The sequence below is a fragment of the Neoarius graeffei genome, chromosome 7 (assembly GCF_027579695.1).
Source record: "Neoarius graeffei isolate fNeoGra1 chromosome 7, fNeoGra1.pri, whole genome shotgun sequence".
Taxonomy (NCBI): Eukaryota; Metazoa; Chordata; class Actinopteri; order Siluriformes; family Ariidae; genus Neoarius; species Neoarius graeffei.
The window spans coordinates 63,027,154-63,053,064 of NC_083575.1; the positions used below are offsets into that span (position 1 = coordinate 63,027,154).

General features: G+C 41.5%; 1 protein-coding gene across 1 annotated transcript in view; it reads left to right on the plus strand.

Annotated features, from left to right (window-relative positions):
- The window catches only part of LOC132889575 (inositol polyphosphate-5-phosphatase A-like), a 363,076-nt gene that overhangs the window by 328,918 nt on the left and 8,247 nt on the right, over positions 1-25,911 (plus strand). Inside the window, exons 12-13 of the mRNA XM_060926225.1 lie at positions 2,302-2,375; positions 25,205-25,316. Of these exons, the coding sequence (XP_060782208.1) occupies positions 2,302-2,375; positions 25,205-25,316 (186 nt within the window). The remainder of the gene's footprint in view (positions 1-2,301; positions 2,376-25,204; positions 25,317-25,911) is intronic.

Consider the following 25,911-nt stretch of genomic DNA (forward strand, 5'->3'; position numbering starts at 1 on the left):
TGTAAAAATCAAATTAAATGACCTCTCACCCAGCTCTTATTGATGGCATTTAATGGCGGCCGACGTTGTCAGGGCCGTATTTGACAAAGTATAAATCAAAGCACAATTACGGCAAGGGACAAGGCATGAGCCGCCAGAAAGCCAGGGGACATTTCACCGTGCACTTTTCCAGAAAGGCTCGGCTCCCGAGCAATCAAAGCCACCGTGATTTACACGGCAGAGCCTATTGAGCCGAAGTGCACATTTTGAGCTAATGCTGACATTTATTTTTATTTCTGGCGGTACTTCCTCATCTGTGCCCTTGTCTTGTGCACTGGCCCTGTGATCTCTCTGCCCTTTCGAGGCTCAAGGTCACTGGTAACTGATAAATAGCACAAGTGTGTAAAACAGCAGGCCCTTGAACTTGGACGAAACTCTGTTTTTACTGCCGACGCATCAGATGGGCAAATAATTCTGCTTAATTGAGCCACGATAAAATGTAGTGTGAAATTTCAAGCCTTGGACTGTCCTGTTGAATGAATTGCTTACATACACAGACTCTTTCTTATACCACTTCTTATTATACAAACTTTCCTAAAAGACTGCTGCGTTTAATTTCACTCAGGTTTATCTCCAAGGTGAGACGCCTCTCCAAAGAAACACGCATTTTGTACTCGTACTCAGTGCCTTTATCCTGAGCATACACAAAACTCTTTTCATATATGCACTCAAGCATATAGTTTGCATATTGATTGTGTGTGAGAGAGAGAGTAGACATGTCCAGCTCTGGTAATACGATGGACGCTCCTCCTGAATCACAAAGCCAGATACAGACACAATGTACAGTAATGAAACTATGCAGGCATATACAAGCGCATGTAGATATGTCTATATAGCTGTCTCACACACACACACACACACACACACACACACACACACACACGTACGTGTGCGCACGTGCGCACACAGTTGAGGCAGTGATGCAGGAGTCAGTTGTACCTGTTGGTCTCTCCCATAATTAATGTGTACACACACAGGCTAATTATTCTGTTCTGCTTTGATTAATGACTTTAGCTCGTCTCAGTCATCCCTGCATCTGAGACGAGAGCACAACTCCCTCTGAGTGTGTGCAGCTGGGAGAGAGCATGATTGATGAACACTGTGTGCGTGCACACACACACACTACTGTTAGGAAAGGCACTTACTGTCATGTGTGTTCACAGAACCTGGTGTCAAAGGACAGTTAAACACACATCAATACACATGCATCATACATACCAACATCGACATTCATACACACTCAAATGCTCACATCAGACACATGCCAGCACTCTCATCCATGCGTAGGCCAACACTGGCACCCAAGCATCCATCCATGATTATGGAAGTAGGAAGGGTGCACTTATTTTTAGCACCTGGTTTCCGAATGTTCGTTTACATTTTGGGAAAAAATGACTGCATATTGAAATAAGTTGAAGGTTTGTTTGTTTCTTAATAGAAGTTGTTATTGTTATTTAGGCACTGATAAATAAAACGAGAGCGTCAATGACGGCGTAGCTCATGCCGGCCCCGTCTAGTCCAGAAGGAACGATCTAAATTGGGCCACCTTGCACAATAAATGCTGCAAGCTATGCACACTATATAGAGACGATATATACAGTACACTCTAGGAATACCGACCTGTTCGCTAGAAAGAATCCAAAACGGTGAGAAATTGACCGAGAAGAAGTGATTCTTGTTGAACTGCTCATTAAGGCTTAATTAGTCCATAACTTCATGAATAATTGTAATTAAGCAAATCTGGGTAGAAGTTATATGCACCCCAGATACCCCTACCTTCATGCCAGAAAGAATCAAAATCGGTGAAGAATTGAGGGAGAAGAAGCGATTTGTGTGGAAACTGCTCGTTAGGGCTTAATTACTCCATATCTTCATTATTAATTGCGATTATGCAAATTTGGGTAGAAGCTATATGCACCCCAGGCAGACCTACCTTCCTGCCAAAAGGAATAAAAATCGGTGAAGAACTGAGAGAAAAGAAGCGATTTCCATGGATGACGAACAACACCTGATGGCATAAACTCCTCACCTATCAGCCGGATGAGCTAATAATAGAATTGAAACCGGGGGGTACTTTCTTTTTCCCCATGACTGTATATGCCATCTTATCGCTACCACCAAGTGAAGTACAGATTTTAACATGAATTTTAATTTGACCGGAGATCACATTCAAACACAAAGTCGGCTAAATAAAATAGCTCTTTATTTTTTCATATAGTTCTATATGTAATGAATTTTCTGATTCTGTTGCTCTCTCCACAGCTATTAGAGTTTGATAAAGAGAAGACCGTCTTTAAGGATCGTCTGCATGAGCTGGAGATCTCCTTTCCTCCCAGGTACCAACACCACCCCCTCCTCCATCCTCCTGCACCTCCTCTTCACTTCCTGTTTCTTTATTGTATTTTATTATCCTCGCTTCCTCTCCTCTCACTTCATTATGACGTGTCCCTGATGATTAAATTCTGCCATATGCTGTTATTTCACTATAGGTTGAATCATGTTCATAGAGCTATTTAATTTATTTCACTATAAATAGGTGAGAACTAATAGAATAAATATGGAAGAGTTCCTTTTTTTTTCCTTCTGTTTTGGTGTTGGGACACTGAGGCTACATCCACACGGCAACGAGATTTTATTAAAAAAAAAAATATCGCGTCCACATGGGCAACGGATCAGTAAAATATCAGGTACATATGGCAACGCAACGCTTGCTGAAAACGATGCAATACACATGCCACACCTCTACGTGCGCTGTAAGACGGTCCCATCGGAGACACCAGAACAATAGAAGAAGTAGACGCATGCGCATAAACCCCTTCTTCTACCTGGCGTGAAGCACTCACAGGAACAAACACACAACAACAAGAAGAAGATGGCTGCGACTACGTGAGGAAATCGTGCCTTCTGTGTGTACAAATTAGTTTTATTAGTGTGCATAGTTTTATATAACTTAATTTTCTTATTGTGTGTGAACATTTTGAAAAGCATTTTTATATAATTTATATAACTTTTTATATTGTGTGTGAACATTTTGAAAAGCAGTCTTATCCAATAAAAAAAAGAAATTCAAGAAATGGTTCAGTTACTTGTTTATTTAAAAGAAAAGCTGTATACAAAAGTGAATGCAATGCAGTGGTTCATACAAAACAGCGAGAGTGCTGCTTGTTCTAGTCATGTGGTTGTGACGTCATCGTAAACAAATCCGTTCTACTCATCCAGACGACTTCGCAACGGCGCCGTTGCCAGATTTTTCCACTCTGGAACCCGTTCTCAAAAAATATCGTTTTGGGGCACCCAAAACGCCGGTGCCGTGTGGACGCCAGGCCGAAACGATAAACAATTTTATCAGATTCACCTGAATCTGTTGCCGTGTGGACAGGGCCTGAGAAAGGACTTACTGAGCCCATGTTTACATTAGACCGTATCAGCAGATCATCAGATTAACGTTTTTAAAACGATTAGCATGCACACAGCAACGCCAATACACGATTTGCATGCACACAGCAACACCAATACACGGATACGCTCGGCTCTGCAGGCATCCTGCGCTCCAAATCACTCCGCCCTGAACAGCGAGTGCCCTCTGGACGGTGCGCACTCAGGCCTTGCGCAGCTCACAGAGCACGCGAGTGAAGTGCACAAGCTGTGATTCGGGACTGAGCCGCTGTGTGTGTGATCCCAGCGCATATCACTTACCACTTGCAAGTGGAAGGATGGCAAGCCTAAAGACAATCATAACTACACAATGGGCAGTATTTGCATCAGTATTTGCAGTATTTTCATACTTTTATACTCTAATGAAAGGTGATACAAGGCGGAAGTCCGCGCCGTTTTTCAGCAGTCGCGTCACATGACCAATGCCAGCGAATCAGGAAGGTGGATGTCACAGTGACGTTGTCCAATGACGACGCCAGCTAGAGCTCAGCACAGCGTATTCGCGTATTCTGAATGTTTACACAGCACCGGACCAGACACGATCTGGATTGAATACGTGGACCCTGGCGGATTCCCGTTTCCCGGCGTTTCCAGGCGGTTTAATGTAAACGGACAGTGCATCCGCGAAGAAAACGAGACAGATACGGTCTAATGTAAACTTGGCCTGAGACAAAATTATGGCATCAAAGCAAGGACACAGTCTGGATGCTGTACATTCATTGCTGGAGAATACCTGTTGATGCTTTCTTTTCTTTTTCCTTTCCTCCCTAAACTCTCACAGCACTCTCCTACTGCACATTTGGAGCTTTCAGACTGATCGTGTCGGTCTTCTGATGGCATCTCATTTGAGTAATTTGTATGGGCAGAGAGCAGATTTTCCCCTCAGTGCTTCAGAGCTAACATGCCTCTTCTTTTGCCTAATAGTGTTTATGTGAGGCAGAACAACATTAATATTCCATCAGAGCCGTTCTCTGTGTGTCCTCTTCAAACAAATGAATGTACAATTAGGCCTTTCAGAAAGGCAGCAGGGGGGCAGGAGCTCCCAGCGCAGCGGCCCGAAGCATCGCACCGCTAATGGTGCTTGACCTTTGGCGTCAGTGCTGACTCAATCAGTGTAGATAATGAAACGATGTAATCAAACAATAATTACTTGATAAACTGCTCCACTAGCTCATGTGAGGAGGGGCTGTGGGGCATGGGTGTGTGTGTGTGCGCGCGCAGCATACGTGTGTATCTTTTAAACGTCTGCGTCTTAATCAGCTAACTCCATTTACATGGCTTTGCATAAGTGACAGGTGGATTTATGGGGCTTTTACACTGTGTGACTTTTGCTCTCATCTGTCTCCAGTATATAATCCTGAATCATCTGGCACGCGCTGAGAAATGGTGAAGTGCAAGGAGAGGATGCAAATGATCCTCTCGCGCCGCTGCCTGTGATGAATCAAAAATCCACAGCCATTAAGGAGTATATAAAATTTGATTTGATGCAAGTAGTGTCTGGTACAAGCCACATTATTGTCAGAGGTGAGAGTAAAGACACAGCTTAGTTAAACTCACACACACGTGCGCACGAACGATGTACGCCCTCCTCCTGTCAGATACGCCTTGTGCTTCTTGAGCAATCAAGGACTCTGTGATTGTTCTCCATCACATGGACAGCCCTGAAACGCCCCTGACCATCTGTGGGGTTTTATTGCACAGGGCTATAGAACAACACACACGCACACTTCTCAATCACCACGTTCTCAGTTATATCTGCTCTGCCCTACGAGCACACGCTACCCCCAATCTGTAAACTTGGGCAAGATATTTATAGCATTTATTTATTTTTATTATGTATTGATTTTCTAATATAATATATAAAAAGATAAGTAATATAAACTAGAAACCTGTACAGGTCTGAGCTCAGCCTTTGTCTGATTTGGGAGATAGATGCTACGGTACATAAATAGAAAAAATAGCCTGCTCAGAAATGCGTCGACCCCTGGATTCGAACCGACGTTGCAAAATCTGTTCCTTTCCTGGACAGCCCGCTAGACTGCTCAGACACTGAGGATTACATCATGAACTGAGGTTATGTAACATGGCACTTACCTAGTCAGTACACAGTAGTGCCACACCGCGACTGTGGAATCGCTACCTGAGCCTGGCACACCAATTATGTTCTTAAACACGCTTGAATTTGGTTAAATGTACACATACAGACAGGTGCCTCTATAGGCTTCAGCCAAAGGCTGAGCCAAAAATAACAAATCTCAGGTATTAAATTGGGCATATACAGGTTCTCCGAGGCTATTACAATACAGAATAATTGTCATACCCTATGTAGTGAGCCTATACTGTGAATAGGAAGCCATAACCTATCGCAGACAGTGTCTCAATACGCGTACTTCCTTGCTATTTTGAGCGGGAAGTGTGTTCACACTGACAACATGCAGCGCACCATGAGTACCTGGGATGCTGTATTCAAAGCGCTTCAAAATGTTGAGTGTGCAACACTGTAGACTTCTCACCCTCAATAATCGCCATCTTGACTACGTAACGAATTTCATCGATGACGATGGTGATGTAATTTCCACATCATGTGTAATATCTATTAGGGATGAGCGAGTACAGCATTATCTGTATCCGTTAACCATATGAATTATCTGAATCCGTATCCATACTCGGAGTGGGCGGGACCTAACCCAGAAGTGGGCGGGATTTAACCCAGAAGTGGGCGGGATTTAACCCGAAAGTGGGTCTGGTTGTCTTGAAACGGGCGGGGCTTTAACCAGTATGTTATTTTAAGCATGCAATTGATATAGGTTGATCAGAAATTGTTATATTTATTGCTGATTAGAAAACTATTTACAGGACAGCATCAGCATTGAGCTTCAGATCAATGGTTTTGATCACGATAGCAAACGAACTATTTACAGAACAAGTTTTGCAACAATGAATACAACACATGCGGTTGCAATTATGAAATGAAATGTAATGAACAAGAGTTTTCATACTCAACATAACTTTCTTTTTTTAACTTCTAATTTTTTTTATGATCAGTGTGATTTTTTTTTTGGGGGGGGGGGGGTTCTTTTTTATTTTTTTTATTTCCACACCAGGGGTGTGTGTGTGTGTGTGTAGCCTAATTTGTAATATTATTTATACCACTACTACCTAGAAAGCATGGGCGATTGCTCCAAGACAACGAGGGAGGCTCAGCCTCCTCTAAAAATGACGAACATCGTGTAGGATGAATTGCGCTAGGCTTATGTTATAGCCGACCTTATAATGTTGCTATTTCAGATCCAGAATCATAGAAATATACGTGCTCAACCCAACTACAGTGCGAAATCATTCCGTTATAACTTTCCCCAGTTCGCCTAATGTGTGCGTGAGTTTTTCCCCCTCGTGACAGCGTGATGCAGCCCAGCCTCAGTGGACTTCAATGGCGTTTGGGAGCTATGCGCTTTCAATATCAAAATGCAAGAGGGTTATTGGACAAATACTGTGAAAATGCTTGCCCACGGACTCCGAGCCTCACAGTGGGAGGGACATGGCAAAGCTTTCCGCAAGGAGACTGGTGATTGGTGAAAGCGGCCGGATATTTTCTTTGATTGACAGCTCGTTTCAAATATAGACAGGCAGCGGTGAATCTCAGTTCAGTCCCATGCGGATTCGCAAGTGCTGTGGTGTATTGTAAGAGATCAGCTTACATTTCGATTTCATTCATTACATACAGTTTCTACCAGCTTTTTTAGTTTGTACATATTTTCATTGTAAATAAAGTGTAAATATAGTGTTGTCAAGTTTGCTATCTTAGTTCCAGAAATTTCATTTATTTGAGTGACTGAACTTGAACTTGGGGGGGCTAGTCAGCTAGCAAGAAAGCTTCGCACGAATGCCAAGCATTGTTGATTTAATTTTGGCGAAGCCATTTGCCAGTCTTCCTTTCGAGGAAAAAATTAAAATTAAAGAGCAGGGTAGACCAACGCCTCAAACTGACTTGGTGAAAAAGGTAGGGAATAATACTCGTTCCTTTCAGCTCTCCTGGTACGAGAAAGTGAATTGGCTAACAGCAAGTAACCCACATCAACAACAGTAAATAGGCTACTTTAGTAATATGTCATGGATGGACCAAAAATATAGAATCTATTTAAAATGTTTATGCTGAGTATATTATATTGGAATATATATTTTTCTGGATATGAATTAAACACAGCTACAATTTGGAAAACATTTTTAAACAAAAACACAGCCGAGAACATTTCACACTACAGACCTGGATTAAAAGTGAAGGGTTATCAAAATTGCCAATAAAACATTTCTCAGTCAAAATAAGTAAAATATAGGGAAAGTGTCATTGAATGAAATGTGTGGCACCCAGCTCTATGTTTGGCTCCCCAAGGTCAGTGCTTGTGCCTATTCCAGAACACTCTGCTGTTACTGCTGAGGTTCCTGACAAAGAGCTGCTTTCAATAATGATCAATTTTTAAACAACATGCCACAATTTTAAAATATAAAATGTTAAAATATACCCCTCCCCCCAACACCACCATCATGTATATTGGACAGTAGGCTAATGGGCCAAAAGAACCTGTTATTTCACAGTTTGTGACCCTGCCAACAATCAGCCAGGTCAGAGGCAAGAGTATGGGCAAAATTGATGTTTTTTCTTTTAAAATCTGGAAATATCGTAACCGACCAGCCTCCCCTGTTTGAAAGACTACCAGCTGCCACTGCTAGAAAGTGTCAGACACTCGGTGCGTGAAGTAAAATAAAACTGGTTAGAGCCAACTGACGGCTTAAAAAAAAAACTCCGACGACCGGCAGAGTGTGTGTGTGTGTGTGTGTGTCTCTAGCTTAATTTGTAATACTTATACCACTACTACCTTTATTTTTACATGAATTACAGCAAGAAAGTGTCAGACACTCAATGCGTGGAGTCAAAAAAACCTGTTTTTAACCGACAGTTAAAAAAAAAATCTCCGACAGGCAGAGACGCAACGCGAGTCGCTTTCTACCAAGCAGAACGTCTGAACGAACCCACGTTTACCAGAACTCTACTGGTTATAAGTACAAACTGAAATAAAAACAAACTTGAAGCTGAAGAAACCCGAAACGTTAACGGAAAGAGCTGTTCTCTGTGTGAGTGAGCAGAGCGGTATGTGTAGGGGAGGGGCGCTGTGTGAGGATTTTCATTCAGTCCGAGCACAGATATTGACTCGTATTACTCGTATAATACTCCTACTCGGCAAAAGTGCTTTATCCGTACTGGATACTCGTTTCACCCGAGTATCCGGCTCAACTCTAATATCTATACACACAAGCGAGGAAAATTAAAATCGCATTCATTTTTAAGAGGTGAACAAAAAAAAAGCTGGGCGATATTTTTGGTGATTTACGTGACAGTCGTGGATAAATCTTGCATCGTCATTTGATGCAAGTGCACAACTTGCCATGTTTGATTTGAGACAACGCTACCCTGTCAAAATTCACGCACTATGCAAGTAAATGTACGAACGGAAGTACGCAAATTGAGACACCGGAGGGGACACACTTGCATAAAGACTAGTTATAGAAGCTCTTGTTGTAAGCAACAAGAGCACGTCACTTTGGGTTGGTGGACGTAATTAATCTGAAACATTCTGAATTAATAATACTACAGTAGTGCTTGAAAGTTTGTGAACCCTTTAGAATTTTCTATATTTCTGCATAAACATGACCTAAAACATCATCAGATTTTCACACAAGTCCTAAAAGTAGATAAAAAGAACCCAGTTAAACAAATGAGACAAAAATATTGCAACAGGCTGATTAGTGTTTCAGTTAGCATTCAAATGCATTTAAATACTAGATCTTTTAACACATTTAAATGCATTTCACAGCTCTAGCAGCCTACTGACTGCATTTGAATGATTTTAAGAACTAATAATTTTGTTATAGTTTCTTCTCAAAAGGACATTTAGCATGTGTGGACTGTTTTTAGCAGATGTGCGATTTTTATAAGACTGTTTGTGTTTTTTAATGATACTCAATGCGCTCTGCTCAGTATCCACTTAATTTTTTTTGTACATACACATGGACTTTAGTAAAACCACTGCATGGTGATCCTTCTCCAGGTCGTAACAGTCATAACACTGACACATCAGAGCAAGAGACATGTGTTCTACTCCTTGTCTGTTCACACAGTGTGTGTGAGTAGTTGTTTAAAGAATGTGCTACAAGGTGCACATTCACAGAGCAGGACTTGTGCATGTGTGTGTTTGGCCCTTGACAAGGCTAAGCACTGAGGCATGAGTGTGTGGAATTTGGCCCTCTCTTGCCAACATTAGTGCTGGAGCCAGACTGACTGCGCGAATCAGCTGTGGAACAAACACACACATGCACACACTTTCATTCATTCTGTACAGAAACATTTTGCATACTCCGATGCACGTACGGCCGTCTACTGGAACCATATGAAAATGCACGTATGATTGTGGTTGTGTACGATTGCGTATCAAGAGCAGATAAAAAGCCGATATGACTCCTGTGCAAAAGAAATCTAAAAGGAAATGGGTGTTAATAATTGACTAAAAGTTCAAAGTCTGCTGAAACCCCAGTCTTGAGCACTGATGCATACCAATGCTGCAGAGAGTGCTGTTTTACAGCCATGCCAGTGTAGTAATCTCGGTTATTGCTCTTATTAGCTTTCTGTAATGACATATTGTGATTGATCCACAAGGAATGCAGTTAGCATAGGAGTTGTATGATTTTATTGTAGTCTTCTCTATGTAAAATCAATGAGGGAAATTGAATGGAAAATTTGGCCTAGGGGAATGTAGAGGATAATGAGAACCTGTAGGAAGCAGTTTCTATTTATTTCCACACTAACTGGGTTATGGGAAATGGACACGAGAGACCTGTAGATGCTGGTCTTTCCCAATTCCAATTCAAAGGTCCTTTCACGGAGAAAGTGCACGCACGCTTGTGAGAGAAAGAGAGAGAGAGCGAGTGAGACAGATGGATATGTGCATAGAGATGTGTTTTCACTGAGCAGCTGGCTCCAGGCCCATGTCTTTTTGTTTGCCAAGTCTAGACAGGCAGTATAAAGCTCAAGCTCAGGGTCTTAAGGTGAGACCAGTAGGGGTCAGAGGCGACCTACTGTTATGTTTTCACCATTTACTGATGACAAGTACAAGAACGAGTGGTGCGGCACAGAACGCAACACTTTAGCATACATCTCCCAAAATGCACAGCTACATGAGGATGAGCTGCAAAGTGACTCTTTTGTAATGTGAGCTCAGCTCAGTGCCTTGTGATTTGTACTTTCTATTCCTTCCAGTTATGTGGGCATAGACGGAGCAGTGTGGCATTGGCTCTCAGCTCAATTTGAGGTTGGGCACCTGAAAGGCTGAGCTAGTAAACTCCAGTGTTTTAGACAAGTCCAAGCCTTGAAAATACATTATGGTCCATAAAATCTGAGCTCACAGCTAATGAACTGTGTTTAGTTTAATAATTTCTGAAATAATTACAATATTGTCATGTTATAGGTCTCAAAAGAAGCTCACATTTATTTTTAGTGCTTTAAGTCCAAAATAGTTGTCACTGATTGACTGACACATTTAGTACAATAATGCACAAAGCATGCAGTTAGTATTAGGATTATAATAAATGAGGAAATGTAAATGATCCATTTTGTCGTGTATTCAGACTTGCTGCAGAAGAGTTCACAAGGAGTTTTCTGGGGCTCTGCTGTGTTGAAAAAGTGTTCCAGTGTTGATTTATACACACACACACACACACACACACACACACACACACACACACACACACACACACAAGTAAAATACAGTACTGTGCAAAAGTCTTGGGCACCCCCTTTTTTTTTTCCCATACAAACTTTGTTATAGATTTCTGTTTTATGACTTCTACATTATCAAGTCAGTACAAAAATATTTGAGTTCCAAACGTTCGTTTTCCAGCACAAAATTAAATGTTACAGAAAAAAGTATGTATCTGAGCAGTATATTACGTCAGAGACCACTTTTCAGATTAAAAAAGAAAGCATAATGAAGGCTACTGGGTTTTGCTGCAAAATTAAGATGCAAGTGTGACAAACACTACGTTCAGACTGCAACCTGAAACGACCCATATCCGATTTGTTGTGAAATCCGATTTTTTTGTTAGGCCGTTCACATTACCAATTATATGAGACTTGTATGCGATCTCCAGTATGAACGGAAAATGACCCAAAAGTGTCCCGCATGTGCAAATTGACACATAATAAGCACATCTACGTAATACGTAAACAACAAAAAAAAAGCGCACTCTTCAAGTTTGCAAGTAAAGCATGGAGATGAGGCGAGACCTGGCGATGTGGTTTTTGTGGCGGTGGCGGAACTCACACAATAATCTGATTAATGTGGGCAGCAGACTAATGAGACCGAAGGTGTCAAATTACTGGAAATTTCCAGAACAATCTTATAATCTTGTAATACAGGATGGTTTAACATCCAGGTCCCTACCAAATCCACCATTAGCTTGATCAATTCTATAAAAGTCTATTTAAATTCTGAAAACTGTACAAATGTTGTTGTTTTCCACCAAAGAGGCGGGATTAGCCAACGCAGAATAGTGACGTTTGTCTCTTGTTGATAACGTGTAGGTCGCATGAATGCGACCTGTCCGGTCAGACTGCAGTCGCATGTGAAAATAACGGATATGCATCGGAATTAGGACCACATATCCAAGCGGCCTGGGTCGCATGTGAAAAAATCAGATCTGTGTCGTTCAGATTGTCAATAACAAATCGGATACAGGTTGCATATGGGCAAAAAAATCGGATATGGGTCATTTCAGGGTGCAGTCTGAACATAGTGATAGTGTCCAGAAGAACTGTGGCTGGTTCTGTAAGATGCTCAGTAAAACCTACAGCTCATTTCCTTATCAAACTGCACTCACTGTACCTCAGACTACTTTTTTTTTTAAAGCAGAGGGTCTTCTCGCACCAAATATTGACTTTGTTTCATTTATCATGGCTTACTGCTGTTTATAGTATTTTTTCTTAATGTTGAAACATTTCATTTCATTATTTTTAAGCTATTTTGGTCTACAGCATTTCTTTACATGTGCCTAAGACATTTACGCAGTACTGTATGTTCACCACTCGAAGATAAACTTGATATCTTTGCACCACCATGTAATATATATTACAAGACACAGCCACAAAAAATATGCAAGTTAATCAAAAGCATTTTAATTTTGAACCAGTTCGCCATTGACAATGCATGTCAAGTCAGCGGGAAAACATTGGGAGTGACGTGATTTATATGAAAAATACGAGTTTTTCAACATGAGAAGATGAACTTCATATCTTCAAGCCAACGTGTAATTATATAGACACATTCACAAACAAAACCTATGCAAATTTATCAAAACAATTCATCGATATCCTCATGAGTGAAGATATTGGAAAATATGTTACTCAATGTCCTGGATGTAGTTTGGATGAAAAATGAGTGGAGTATTTCCCACTCTCGATATATAAAATATGAAGATTTGCTGTACATGTTGTCTCTTACATGTGTCTAACGTTTTCTTAATGTCGAAACATTTCATTTCATTGTTTTTAAGCTATTTTGGTCTACAGCGTTTCTTTACATGTGCCTGACTTTTACAGTACTGTATGTTCACCACTTGAAGATAAACTTGATATCTTTACACCACCATGTAATATCATATATTATAAGACACATCCACAAAAAATATGCAACTTAATCAAAAGAATTTTAAATTTAAAGTGGGGCCCAAGAGAACCCCAAATCTCTGATGTATATCCAGGAGGTAATCGCAGTCTCTCTATTAAAATGGCTTTAAAATTCATTTCAGGCTCAAGTTATATTATATTATATTACTGATGGTCTAGAAAAACGATCTAAATTTTGCCAAACATACCAAATTTCTGAAAAACTGGCTATGGCCTATTTTTTGTTTTCCTTGCCCATCACATACTTTGACACCTTTTAACTTAAGCCTCATCTCATCTCATTATCTCTAGCCGCTTTATCCTGTCCTACAGGGTCGCAGGCAAGCTGGAGCCTATCCCAGCTGACTACGGGCGAAAGGAGGGGTACACCCTGGACAAGTCGCCAGGTCATCACAGGGCTGACACATAGACACAGACAACCATTCACACTCGCATTCACACCTACAGTCAATTTAGAGTCACCAGTTAACCTAACTTGCATGTGTTTGGATTGTGGGGGAAACCGGAGCACCCGGAGGAAACCCACACGGACACGGAGAGAACATGCAAACTCCGCACGGAAAGGCCCTCGCCGGCCATGGGGCTCGAACCCAGACCTTCTTGCTGTGAGGCGACAGCGCTAACCACTACACCACCGTGCCACCTTAACTTAAGCCATACATATATTTCACCAAAATGACATGGAAATACTTTTATTTACCTGTTAATCTTGCCTTGACTGTCTCCTTTTAGAGTTCATGCTAAGTAAGGAGCCAGTTTAACGAACTCTGTGGTAAAGACAGTGAGTTTGCTTGAAAGTTTTCAGGCTAAGTGTGCTTTCCTTACACAGTGAATATCAGGTTTTGATCAAGTTGTTGGATATCAGTGTGCTATAGCGCAAATAATCTACTGTGTGTTCAGGTTGAAATCAGATACCGTGTCCTTAAAATATCCGAAACTCCTGCAATGGAGTCAGAAAGGATTCTTGAAATCCACTGTTTTCCTTTTAAACTTTTGGGTGTAACCCAAACAAGTTAGAAATAAATATATTTAAAATTTAATGTCAGTTTCAGTATGTGAAGGGGTACCAATGTTATACTTCAATATATCATTGAGCTATTATAATTGACAGCTTGACTGGTCACTGGAATTCGATGGTTTATCATTATACTAGGCACACAAAAATATTTCGTATATGAAATTTCTTATTTTCTAATTTAATGCTGATTGCCTTTAACAATTATTGCACACAAAAAGGGATACCTGGCTGCAAAAAGGTTGAAATTGTGAATCATGCTGTATACTCTCACTGCAGGCTGCGTTTTGTAATAGTGGGATGGTTTTGTCAATCTGTATTTTGACATTGTAAGGACACTGGGAGGTGATGTCACCGTCATGGTTTGTCCCTATCTGTGTAACAGCTTAAACCCCATCCATCTCACTGCTCTCATGCCCCTAACCCCCGCCCCCAATTCCCACCAGTCTCCGTATGAAACTATTGAGTGATGTCACCCATTTGGATGGGCAACGCTCCAATGTGCTGATGTGCATAAGTGTGACCTAAAGCATGCTATTTATTTTTACCACCAACACACTGAAATGTTCCTTTTCACACCAGTGCAATGATGTCAAAGATGTTTAATAAAGCTGGACAGACATGTTGTTCATTGAGGCAAGATATCTGGATTATTGTTCTCCAGCAGTTGGACCGCTATTGAATGACACGGTTGAATCCTAAGTGCCATGACATTAATCATTACAGTTCTTTACAGTGAATAGCATAGGACTATCTATTAGACCTCAGTGGCATGTTTTGGTCCAGTGAACATAAGGATGTTTGTGTCAGTCCCAGTGAAAGGGAATCTTTGTTTTAGCACATGGGTCATAGACAAAGGTTAATGACAAGCTTGAGACTGTCTTTGTTAAGGATAGTAATGGTCTGTGTTGTGCTTTTCTAAGCTCTTAAAATGTCCCTACACTTAAAAAATGTGAATTTTAAATGGTTAACATCTCTTGGATGTCTGATTTTGATTGTGTTTTTGAGTTGGTGTTTGGATTGAATTGGATAACAGTCATTCATCTTTAGTAATGGTTTTATCCAGGTAAGAGTCATGCTGGATATGGAGTCTGAGTAAAACTGGAATACACTTCGAATGGGGGGTCTTGGGGCAACTTAGCATAGCCAACCCACCTGAGAGCAGGTTTTTGGGAGGCGGGAGGAAAGTGGAGAACTTTGGAGGAAACCCACATGGACACAGGGAAAACATATGAAACTTCACCACAGATCATAATCTGAGCTCAGCATCGAATTGAGAACTCTGGCAACCCTTCACCCTGAGAGCTGACTATTTTGAAAGGAAGGAGGACATAGAAAGTTTGGGAGAAGCCATGGCCTAATGGTTAGAGAAGTAGCTTTGGGACCACTAGTTCGATTCCCTGGACCAGCAGGAATGGCTGAAGTGCCCTTGAGCAAGGCACCTGACCCCAAACTGCTCCCCATGCTGATCTGGGTATGTTGTATGCAGTGATGGGAATAACAGCGTTAGAAATAAACGGCGTTACTAACGGCGTTACTTTTTTTAGTAACGAGTAATCTAACTAATTACTTTTTACATTGTTATAACGCCGTTCCCGTTACTTACAATAAAATACTATGCGTTACTTTATTAAAGCTGTTCTCATCTGGCACGCTGCTCGTTCAGCCTTTCTTTACTCTGCTTTCGTGTGGGGCAGGGAGACACGAGACAACGGCACAGTAAGCCAATCAGAGTAGATTTGGACAACATACGTAGGTAGGCCACGCCTACTGCACTACTGCGCGCTCTTTCAATCGGAAGACACAGCGATGGCGAGCGTTCAGCCCAGCACTGCGTTTTCACATTGGAAATACAGCCATTACTTTTCATTACTTGAAATAAAAGGCAAGAGTGTTTACGTGCAATGCACATTATGTCGAGGAACAAAGCGTTTGTCCTCGTCAGTGGCCAGTAATTAGTAACATAATTTTAATAACTACAAAAATATATTACATTTGATAGATGTCTTATCTCACATTGTCCCACAAAAATATTAATATAGTGTAGATAACATTACTAATTGGTTCTGTTAAGTGTCCATTTCAGTCATTTAAACACATTTAACATTCACTTTTATTATGATTACACTAATTGAATTTGATTTTTTTTGAGGGGGAACAAAATGTAACGGAATAATTACTTTCCCTGGTAATTAGTTACTTTTATGACAAAGTAACTCCGTTACGAACTCGGTTACTTTTTGGAAAAAGTAACTAGTAACTATAACTAATTACTTTTTGAAAGTAACGTGCTCAACACTGCTTGTATGTTGCTCTAGACGAGTGTCTGCTAAATGCCACTAATGTAATGAAGACATTTTAATAGTTTCACAAGCATTTAGAATAATTTTATGATATACTATAGTGCAGAGATGATAATAGACTAAAATTACGAATGTAAATTTGCATTATTAATTATTATATTAATCATTATTTTGAATAATGGGCAAATCTATTTGATACACATGCGTACTCTGATAGGACACAAGGTAGTGACTTGTTGTGAAGAACAATGTGACATTGGTATCTGTTTAGTGCTGCAATTTTTTTTTTTTTAATTAAATGTAAACCCTACCACAGTGGGCTGCTGGAAAAGTAAGTCATTTTTCATTCACAAAATATAACGACAAATAGCAATTTGCAGAACATAATTTTATTGAACTTTTGAACTGCTACTGTTCCTCAACCTCAGCTACAGTGGTGCTTGAAAGTTTGTGAACCCTTTAGAATTTTCTGTATTTCTGCATAAATGTGACCTAAAACAACATCAGATTTTCCCACAAGTCCTAAAAGTAGATAAAGAGAACCCAGTTAAACAAATGAGACAAAAATATTATACTTGGTCATTTATTTATTGAGGAAAATGATCCAATATTACATATCTGTGAGTGCCAAAAGTATGTGAACCTTTGCTTTCAGTATCTGGTGTGACCCCCTTGTGCAGCAATAACTGCAACTAAGCGTTTCCGGTAACTGTTGATCAGTCCTGCACACCGGCTTGGAGGAATTTTAGCCCATTCCTCCGTACAGAACAGCTTCAACTCTGGGATGTTGGTGGGTTTCCTCACATGAACTGCTCGCTTCAGGTCCTTCCACAACATTTCGATTGGATTAAGGTCAGGACTTTGACTTGGCCATTCCAAAACATTAACTTTATTCTTCTTTAACCATTCTTTGGTAGAATGACTTGTGTGCTTAGGGTCGTTGTCTTGCTGCATGACCCACCTTGTCTTGAGATTCAGTTCATGGACAGATGTCCTGACATTTTCCTTTAGAATTCGCTGGTATAATTCAGAATTCATTGTTCCATCAATGATGGCAAGCCGTCCTGGCCCAGATGCAGCAAAACAGGCCCAAACCATGATACTACCACCACCATGTTTCACAGATGGGATAAGGTTCTTATGCTGGAATGCAGTGTTTTCCTTTCTCCAAACATAACGCTTCTCATTTAAACCAAAAAGTCCTATTTTGGTCGCATCCGTCCACAAAACATTTTTCCAATAGCCTTCTGGCTTGTCCATGTGATCTTTAGCAAACTGCAGACGAGCATCAATGTTCTTTTTGGAGAGCAGTGGCTTTAGTTTTCCACCACACATAGCGCTTTGCATTTAGGCCAAAAAGTTCAACTTTGGTCTCATCTGATCAAAGCACCTTCTTCCACATGTTCGCTGTGTGCCCTACATGGCTTCTGGCAAACTCCAAACGGGACTTCTTATGCCTGTCTTTCAACAATGGCTTTCTTCTTGCCACTCTTCCAAAAAGGACAGATTTGTGGAGTGTACGACTTATAGTTGTCCTGTGCACAGATTCTCCCACCTGAGCTGTGGATTTCTGCAGCTCCTCCAGAGTGATCATGGGCCTCTTGGCTGCTTCTCTGACCAGTGCTTTCCTTGCTCGCTCTGTCAGTTTAGGTGGACGGCCATGTCTTGGTAGGTTTGCAGTTGTGCCATACTTTTTCCATTTTTGAATGATGGATTGAACAGTGCTTCTTGAGATGTTCAGAGCTTGGGATATTTTTTTTTATAACCTAACCCCGCTTTAAACTTCTCCAGAACTTTATCCCTGACCTGTCTGGTGAGTTCTTTGGTCTTCATGATGCTGTTTGTTCTTCAGTGTTCTCTAACAAACCACTAAGGCCTTCACAGAACAAGTGTATTTATGCTGAGAGTAAATTACACACAGTAGGACTCTATTAACTAATTAGATGACTTCTGAAGGCAGTTGATTGCACTGGATTGTATTTAGAGGTATCAGAGTACGGGGGGCTGAATACCACATTTTTCAGATTTTTATTTGTTTAAAATTTTGAAGACCATTTATCATTTTCGTTTCACTTCACAATTATGTGCTACTCTGTGTTGGTCTATCACATAAAATCTCAATAAAAAACTTAAGTTTGTGGTTGTAAGGTAGAAAAATGTTCAAGGGGTATGAATACTTTTGCAAGGCACTGTAAATAAAACGGGGTGCCCACTCACACCTGATTGTCATCCCATTGATTGAAAACACCTGACTCTAATTTCACCTTCAAATTAACTGCTAATCCTAGAGGTTCACATACTTTTGCCGCTCACAGATATGTAATATTGGATCATTTTCCTCAATAAATAAATGAAGTATAATATTTTTGTCTCATTTGTTTAACTGGGTTCTCTTTATCTACTTTTCGGACTTGTCTGAAAATCTGATGATGTTTTAGGTCATATTTATGCAGAAATATAGAAAATTCTAAAGGGTTCACAAACTTTCAAGCACCACTGTACATCAGACAAGTCCATAATTTGTCTCATCCACTATTTATCAGGCTACTGGAGCAAACCAGTGACACTGGGCAAAAAAGCATGAATGCTACACCTACTGTTAATATCTGTATTTATATCCGTTTGGAACATATGTTCATTCATAATAAATATACTCGAATTCGGTTACATCGCTTGTGTGTACACGTGTGTGTTCTAGCTCTATTGTTTTCTCTTCACTCCATTGACGACAGCAAACAAACACTGCTTTTCAGTGTGAGAGTTTCAGTATTATTCTGTATCTCTGCCTTTGACTGGCAGCACTAATAACACCTACCAATCCAAACACAGCACGCAGGTCAGGTGACTTCTGTCTTTAAATACAGTTTATGACCCCTAACCTTAATTCATTAATAGCTTGTCTCTTATCAGCCTGCCTTTTCCTGTCTGTATTAACCAGTTTATATTGCCCTGATTACACACACTCCTCCTCAGTGCACCTTTGTTTGGCTCGTCACTTATTTGTAATTATGAGGAACAAGATAATGGATCTGATAGGATATGGAACAGTTTACAAAAAAAAAAAACCTGCTATGGAGGTGTGCGTGCACATTTTCTCTCTCTCTCTCTCTCTCTCTCTCTCTCTCTCTCTGTCCCTGTGCTGCTCAGACATGCAGGTCTAAGACAGTGACATTAAGAGCAATAATGTCAGGAGTCAGTCAGACATTAAAATCACCGTCAGAGAGGAATCACTAAGTGCTTTGGGGAGCCGAGGGAAGAAGAGGTCTCATTAGACCCTGAATCACAGAGCTGTGTGGAATCCTTCTGAAACACACACACATCCCACTTTATCTCTATATGTTCATGACCTTTACCTTCTCTTCAAGGAAGTCTAATGGTAGCTTATTAGACTATTGTTTGCACCATTGTTTAAGTGTTTCTATCGATACTGCTACTGCACACAGCAACCTGTTGCTCTGCATCTCTCTCTCTCTCTCTCTCTCTCACACACACACAGGTGGATGGTTGTTGAGTTTATCGCAGAGGCCCCATTAATTAGCCTAATTAGTCTTGCCATGGGCAATAAAGGCCTGATAGCGGCTGACGGTCTCCGGTTCGCACGCCCAGGCCAGCCGTTTACTCTGGCAGATACGTTTGTGTGCGCTAATCACCCACATCCATCACCTTGCCCTACTGCACTGAACCGCTGTTTGCTGTAACATTAGAGCAGTGTAATCTAGATCAGCTCTATCTGAGTGAGCACGTGTGTGTGTGAGAGAGAGAGTGAGAGAGTGTGTGTGAGAGAGAGAGAGAATGAGAACCTAGTGGACTTTTAAACAAAATCCCTCTCATAAAGTGCTGGTAAATGAGTGTATAAAGATGGATTATTTAATTAAACCAGAGTCATGTTGACATTCCAACATGAATATGTCTCATTCATCTCATCTCATTATCTCTAGCCGCTTTATCCTTCTACAGGGTCGCAGGCAAGCTGGAGCCTATCCAAGCTGACTATAGGCGAAAGGCGGGGTACACCCTGGACAAGTCACCAGGTCATCACAGGGCTGACACATAGACACAGACAACCATTCACACTCACATTCACACCTACGCTCAATTTAGAGTCACCGGTTAACCTAACCTGCATGTCTTTGGACTGTGGAGGAAACCGGAGCACCCGGAGGAAACCCACACGGACACGGGGAGAACATGCAAACTCCACACAGAAAGGCCCTCGCCGGCCCCGGGGCTCGAACCTAGGACCTTCTTGCTGTGAGGCGACAGCGCTAACCACTACACCACCGTGCCGCCCACATGAATATGTGTTTCATTTTTATACAGTTATGTATTTGAAACATTTATTTATAAACCTAGGCCATGCTGTGGTGCAGTGGGTAGTGTTGCAAACTTACAGCTCCAGGGTTCCCAGTATGATCATGAGCTTCGGGTACTGTCTGTGTATGTTCTTGTGTTTGTGTGGGTTTCCACCCACTGTTAAAACACATGCCAGTAAGTGGGCTGGTTATGCTAATTGCCCCTACATGTAAGAGTGTATGAAATGTGTGCAGTGGACTGGCGTCTCGTCCCGGATAAATTCTCCCACCTTGCTCCCAGTATTCAAGCATAGGTCCAGATCCTGAGCACATCTCAAAGCAGTTACTGAAGATGAATTTTCTAAATTCAGTAGCTGCATTTAGATTTAGAGATTTCACATTCTTTTCTCAGTGCACAGAATCTAGAGTCTTCTTTTAAAACTATGGAAAGTAAAATGACACTTTTGTATCTCAAAAGTAATAGCCATGTTTTAGAGTGGGCGGCCCGTGTGTGGGTGGCATGGTGGTGTAGTGGTTAGCACAGTCACCTCACAGCAAGAAGGTTCTGGGTTCGAGCCCAGCAGCCAGCGGGGGCCTTTCTGTGTGGAGTTTGCATGTTCTCCCCGTGCCTGTGTGGGTTTCCTCCGGGTGCTCTGGTTTCCCCCACAGTCTAAAGACATGCAGTTAAGTTAATATGGGATGGCCTTGGGCTGAGGTGCCCTTGAGCGAGGCACCCAACTCCCAACTGCTCCCCGGGTGCTGTTGGCATGGTTGCCCACTGCTCTAGGTATGTGTGTGTGCTCATTGCTTCAGATGAATTAAATGCAGAGAGGAATTTCACAAGCGTATGATGAAAAGTTGTTGTTCTTTAGAGCCAGGAGCTTTATTCACATGATTGATGTACATGATTTTCATATTGAGCTGCTGCCTGCATAATTGTAGCATAGGATAAAAATATATACAATAAACAAATGCAAATTATCTTTGCAGAATAAGGAAAGGCAGAAGTGTGTGTGTGTGTGTGTGTGTGTGTGTGTTAGTTTAAAATATCTGGGAGCCAAACCAGACAGTTAAATATGTAATGATTTGCATTGTATACTGTAGATGTGAAAGATTGAATAGGCTTTAAGCTTTCTTACTTTCTTATAAAGCTTTGTAACCTAAATTAAGTATTACCAAAAGAATGTTTATGTATATTTTGTGGTAGTGATGTTCCATATTTGCTGGTTTGCCTTTAACAGGCACATCTCTGCTGTAGTCTGTAGCTGATGTACCCATCATGCTTTTCAGTTCTTTAGCCATGGCTGCTTGATCAGTCTCAGTGATTGCTCCTGATACTTCCTGTTTCGGTTGTGTGGTCCGTCCTGAAGAAAGGCTGCACTGTGGTCACTTTGAAGACCCTCCCTCCTCCCCATGCTACTTACCCAAATTCCCACACTCGGCATCCCTATCCCTTTTTATCCTCCTTTCCCCCTCTCTATCCTCCTGTATCATGCACTGTACTGTGTCTTTCTTCCTCAGCTCTTTCATCCAGGGAATCATCTCTTTAGCACCTCTTTAACATACCAAAACACTCCTTCATTTCCACATGTTTAAAGCGCCATCAATGCTAATTGCACCCGGGCCCTGTGCAAAGCCCCCCAACCCGCTTGTGTTTGGCCACCCGGTCAGGGGGCTGTGTGTTAGCCGGATGTGCGTTAAGCAGCTCTGCCCGCCTCTGCCCCCTGACCCTCTTAAGTTTGCCATCACCATGGAGTTGGCCGGAGCGATGGAGTGCTACGTGGCAGCTGTGGAGGACCCACGGTGCATAGGATGAGCTGTTGCCAGGTCTCTGTTTACTGAGCCAATTCTTCTTAGTTAAATGAGGGGATTCATCATAGCAGCCTGTGTGATATGGTGAATCTTTTCTGGTCAGTTGGTCTAAGCAAGTGACTGTGTCCTAGCAGCTGGAGTGCTGGAGCTTTGGTCAGTAGAATTCTGATTCGGTTCACTCATTTTAATGCACTCTGTTTACTCTGCTGTGGTGAAAGAAAAGCATGTGTATATACACACACTTTCAATTTCTGTGTGGTTACATTTACACAGGAAATTAGCATCTTTAACTAGAATCGTCTGCAGGAGCCATCAGTGAACCTGCAACAGGAATCATTCAACATGTTAAGCATAACGTGTACAGTTGCTTGTCCCGTAAAGTCTTTTTTTTTAAATTATTATTTATTTTATTTTTTGGACCCACCTTATCCGTACAGCAGCTCAGCTGGTCTTGGTCGACTACTAGTTGTACTTTTTTTTTTTTTTCCCCCCCTCTGCAACTGATTTTCTTAAATCTTGGAATAGTTTGAGGGAATTTCTAATTTACACTGTTTTACCAAAATGTGATGCAACTAATACAGCAATGCATATTGTTTCATTTTGATGCATGTGCGATATAAATAATGAAGCAACAAGGTGTCCGAGTCATTAAAAGCCATAGGACAAGAAAGAAAAAAAAATCAGTTTTCTGGAAATAAATACATTAAATGGCTTTTTTTTGTATCATATGAACCATAGAGGGCTTATTTTTTTTAAATACTTTAAGCAGTATTGCATGGCAAGAGTTGCTGTTATTGTTTTAGACATTAAAATTTTCTCAAAGTTTTAATTGAATTTGCTAATACATGAAGATACCGTGAATAAGTATATGTAATGGAAGCCTAGTAGCCTCTAATCCAAAAATAGAAAGGGACACCAAAATCTTGACTGTATTGACTGCTTTTAAAGCTAGGGTAGGTAATTTTTGGGGAAAGAGGAAGTGGGGACGGTCGCAAAACAGCTGGAGGAGAGATTTGGAGAAAGAACTAAGGCCAAGTTTACTGTCTCGTTTTCTTCGCGGATGCACTGTCCGTTTACATTAAACCGCCTGGAAACGCCGGGAAACGGGAATCCGCCAGGGTCCATGTATTCAATCCAGATCGTGTCAGCTCCGGTGCTGTGTAAACATTGAGAATACGCGGATACGCTGTGCTGAGCTCTAGCTGGCGTCGTCATTGGACAACGTCACTGTGACATCCACCTTCCTGATTCGCTGGCGTTGGTCATGTGACGCGACTGCTGAAAAACGGCGCGGACTTCCGCCTTGTATCACCTTTCATTAAAGAGTATAAAAGTATGAAAATACTGCAAATGCTGATGCAAATACTGCCCATTGTGTAGTTATGATTGTCTTTAGGCTTGCCATCCTTCCACTTGCAAGTGGTAAGTGATCTGCGCTGGGATCACACACACAGCGGCTCAGTCCCGAATCACAGCTTGTTCACTTCACTCGCGCGCTCTGTGAGCTGCGCAGGGCCGGAGTGCGCACCCTCCAGAGGGCACTCGCTGTTCAGGGTGGAGTGATTTGGAGTGCAGGATGCCTGCGGAGCCGAGCGTATCCATGTATTGGTGTTGCTGTGTGCATGCAAATCGTGTATTGGTGTTGCTGTGTGCACACTAATCGTTTTAAAAACGTTAATCTGATGATCCGCTGATACGGTCTAATGTAAACATGGGCTAAGGGAGAAAGGATTAAGTTGGACGGATGTGGGGAGAAAGGCCCAGGATCGTGTGTGCTGGAAAAGGACCGTCGATGGCCTATGCTCCGCAGGGAGCGAAGGGCTTGAGTAAGTAATTTTGGAGAAACCAGCAAGAATAGGCTACATTTTGAAAATATCCAACTGAAAATTCCCACCCCCTCCCTTCAGCTCTCCGTCCAAAGCCACTCCTCCAAAACACATGAACGCACACTGCCTGACTACTGCTGGAGGACAAGTCCAAGAGGGAGAGCTTTAGGGGGAGTGTAGCATGTTGTCATATGCAACTACCTCATGTTTCGTTCGCATGTAAGAAAACGCCTAACGTTATCATAATGAGTGTAAACGAACTGTCAACTAGCTCGCCAACTTAAGCAGTATGTCTGCAATTTGTCTGACCGGTTGTGTGGAAGACTCCGGTCACGCACAATGAGTGTACAAGCAGAATGTACGCAGGTAAGCTGTTCAATCCAAGCCAATTGGACAACTTGCGACTGCCATAAATTATGGATATTTTCTTTTTATTGTCGGAGCATTTGATTTATTAATTGCCATTGGGATGTAAAGAGAATTTAAAGAAAAATAGCAAAAAAAAAGTTCCTAAAAATTACCTACCCTAGCTTTAAAGAACATTTGTGCTTTTCCACAATTCCTTTAACTTAAAAACTGTTTTTTATTTTCACTACTTTTTTTAGGCTGAATTGTTTCTTAGGATCGGATGCATTTCTTTTACACAGTTGTTATTTAAAGATAATGTGTGGGATCTAAAATTTATTAAATGACCTGTGCAGTGTGGAATCACAGTTCTTTATACAGTCCTGTCATTTGTTTGTCTGTAGCTACCCGTACAGTGAGGACAGTAGTCAAGGGAAGCAGTACATGAATACACGATGTCCTGCCTGGTGTGACCGTATCCTCATGTCTTCTTCTGCCAAAGACCTGGTTGTAAAGGTAAGTCCATCCTAAATTAAATCCTCATCCATACAGTTACACTATTCATAAACCACAGAACAAAAGAAAAATGAAGCTGCACCACGTGATTTGATTTTTATTTTTTTTAGTTGATTAAGTTTGGGTGGCACGGTGGTGTAGTGGTTAGCGCTGTCGCCTCACGGCAAGAAGGTCCTGGGTTCAAGCCCCGGGGCCGGCGAGGGCCTTTCTGTGTGGAGTTTGCATGTTCTCCCCGTGTCCGCGTGGGTTTCCTCCGGGTGCTCCGGTTTCCCCCACAGTCGTCCAAAGACATGCAGGTTAGGTTAACTGGTGACTCTAAATTGACCGTAGGTGTGAATGTGAGTGTGAATGGTTGTCTGTGTCTATGTGTCAGCCCTGTGATGACCTGGCGACTTGTCCAGGGTGTACCCCGCCTTTCGCCCGTAGTCAGCTGGGATAGGCTCCAGCTTGCCTGCGACCCTGTAGGAGGATAAAGCGGCTAGAGATGATGAGATGAGATGATTAGGTTGTTAAACATGAATCCACTGCATGGAACTTTGATATAAGTTGCAGTATGCACCAATTTTCTTATGAGAGTTTAAGTTAAGCAGGTTAA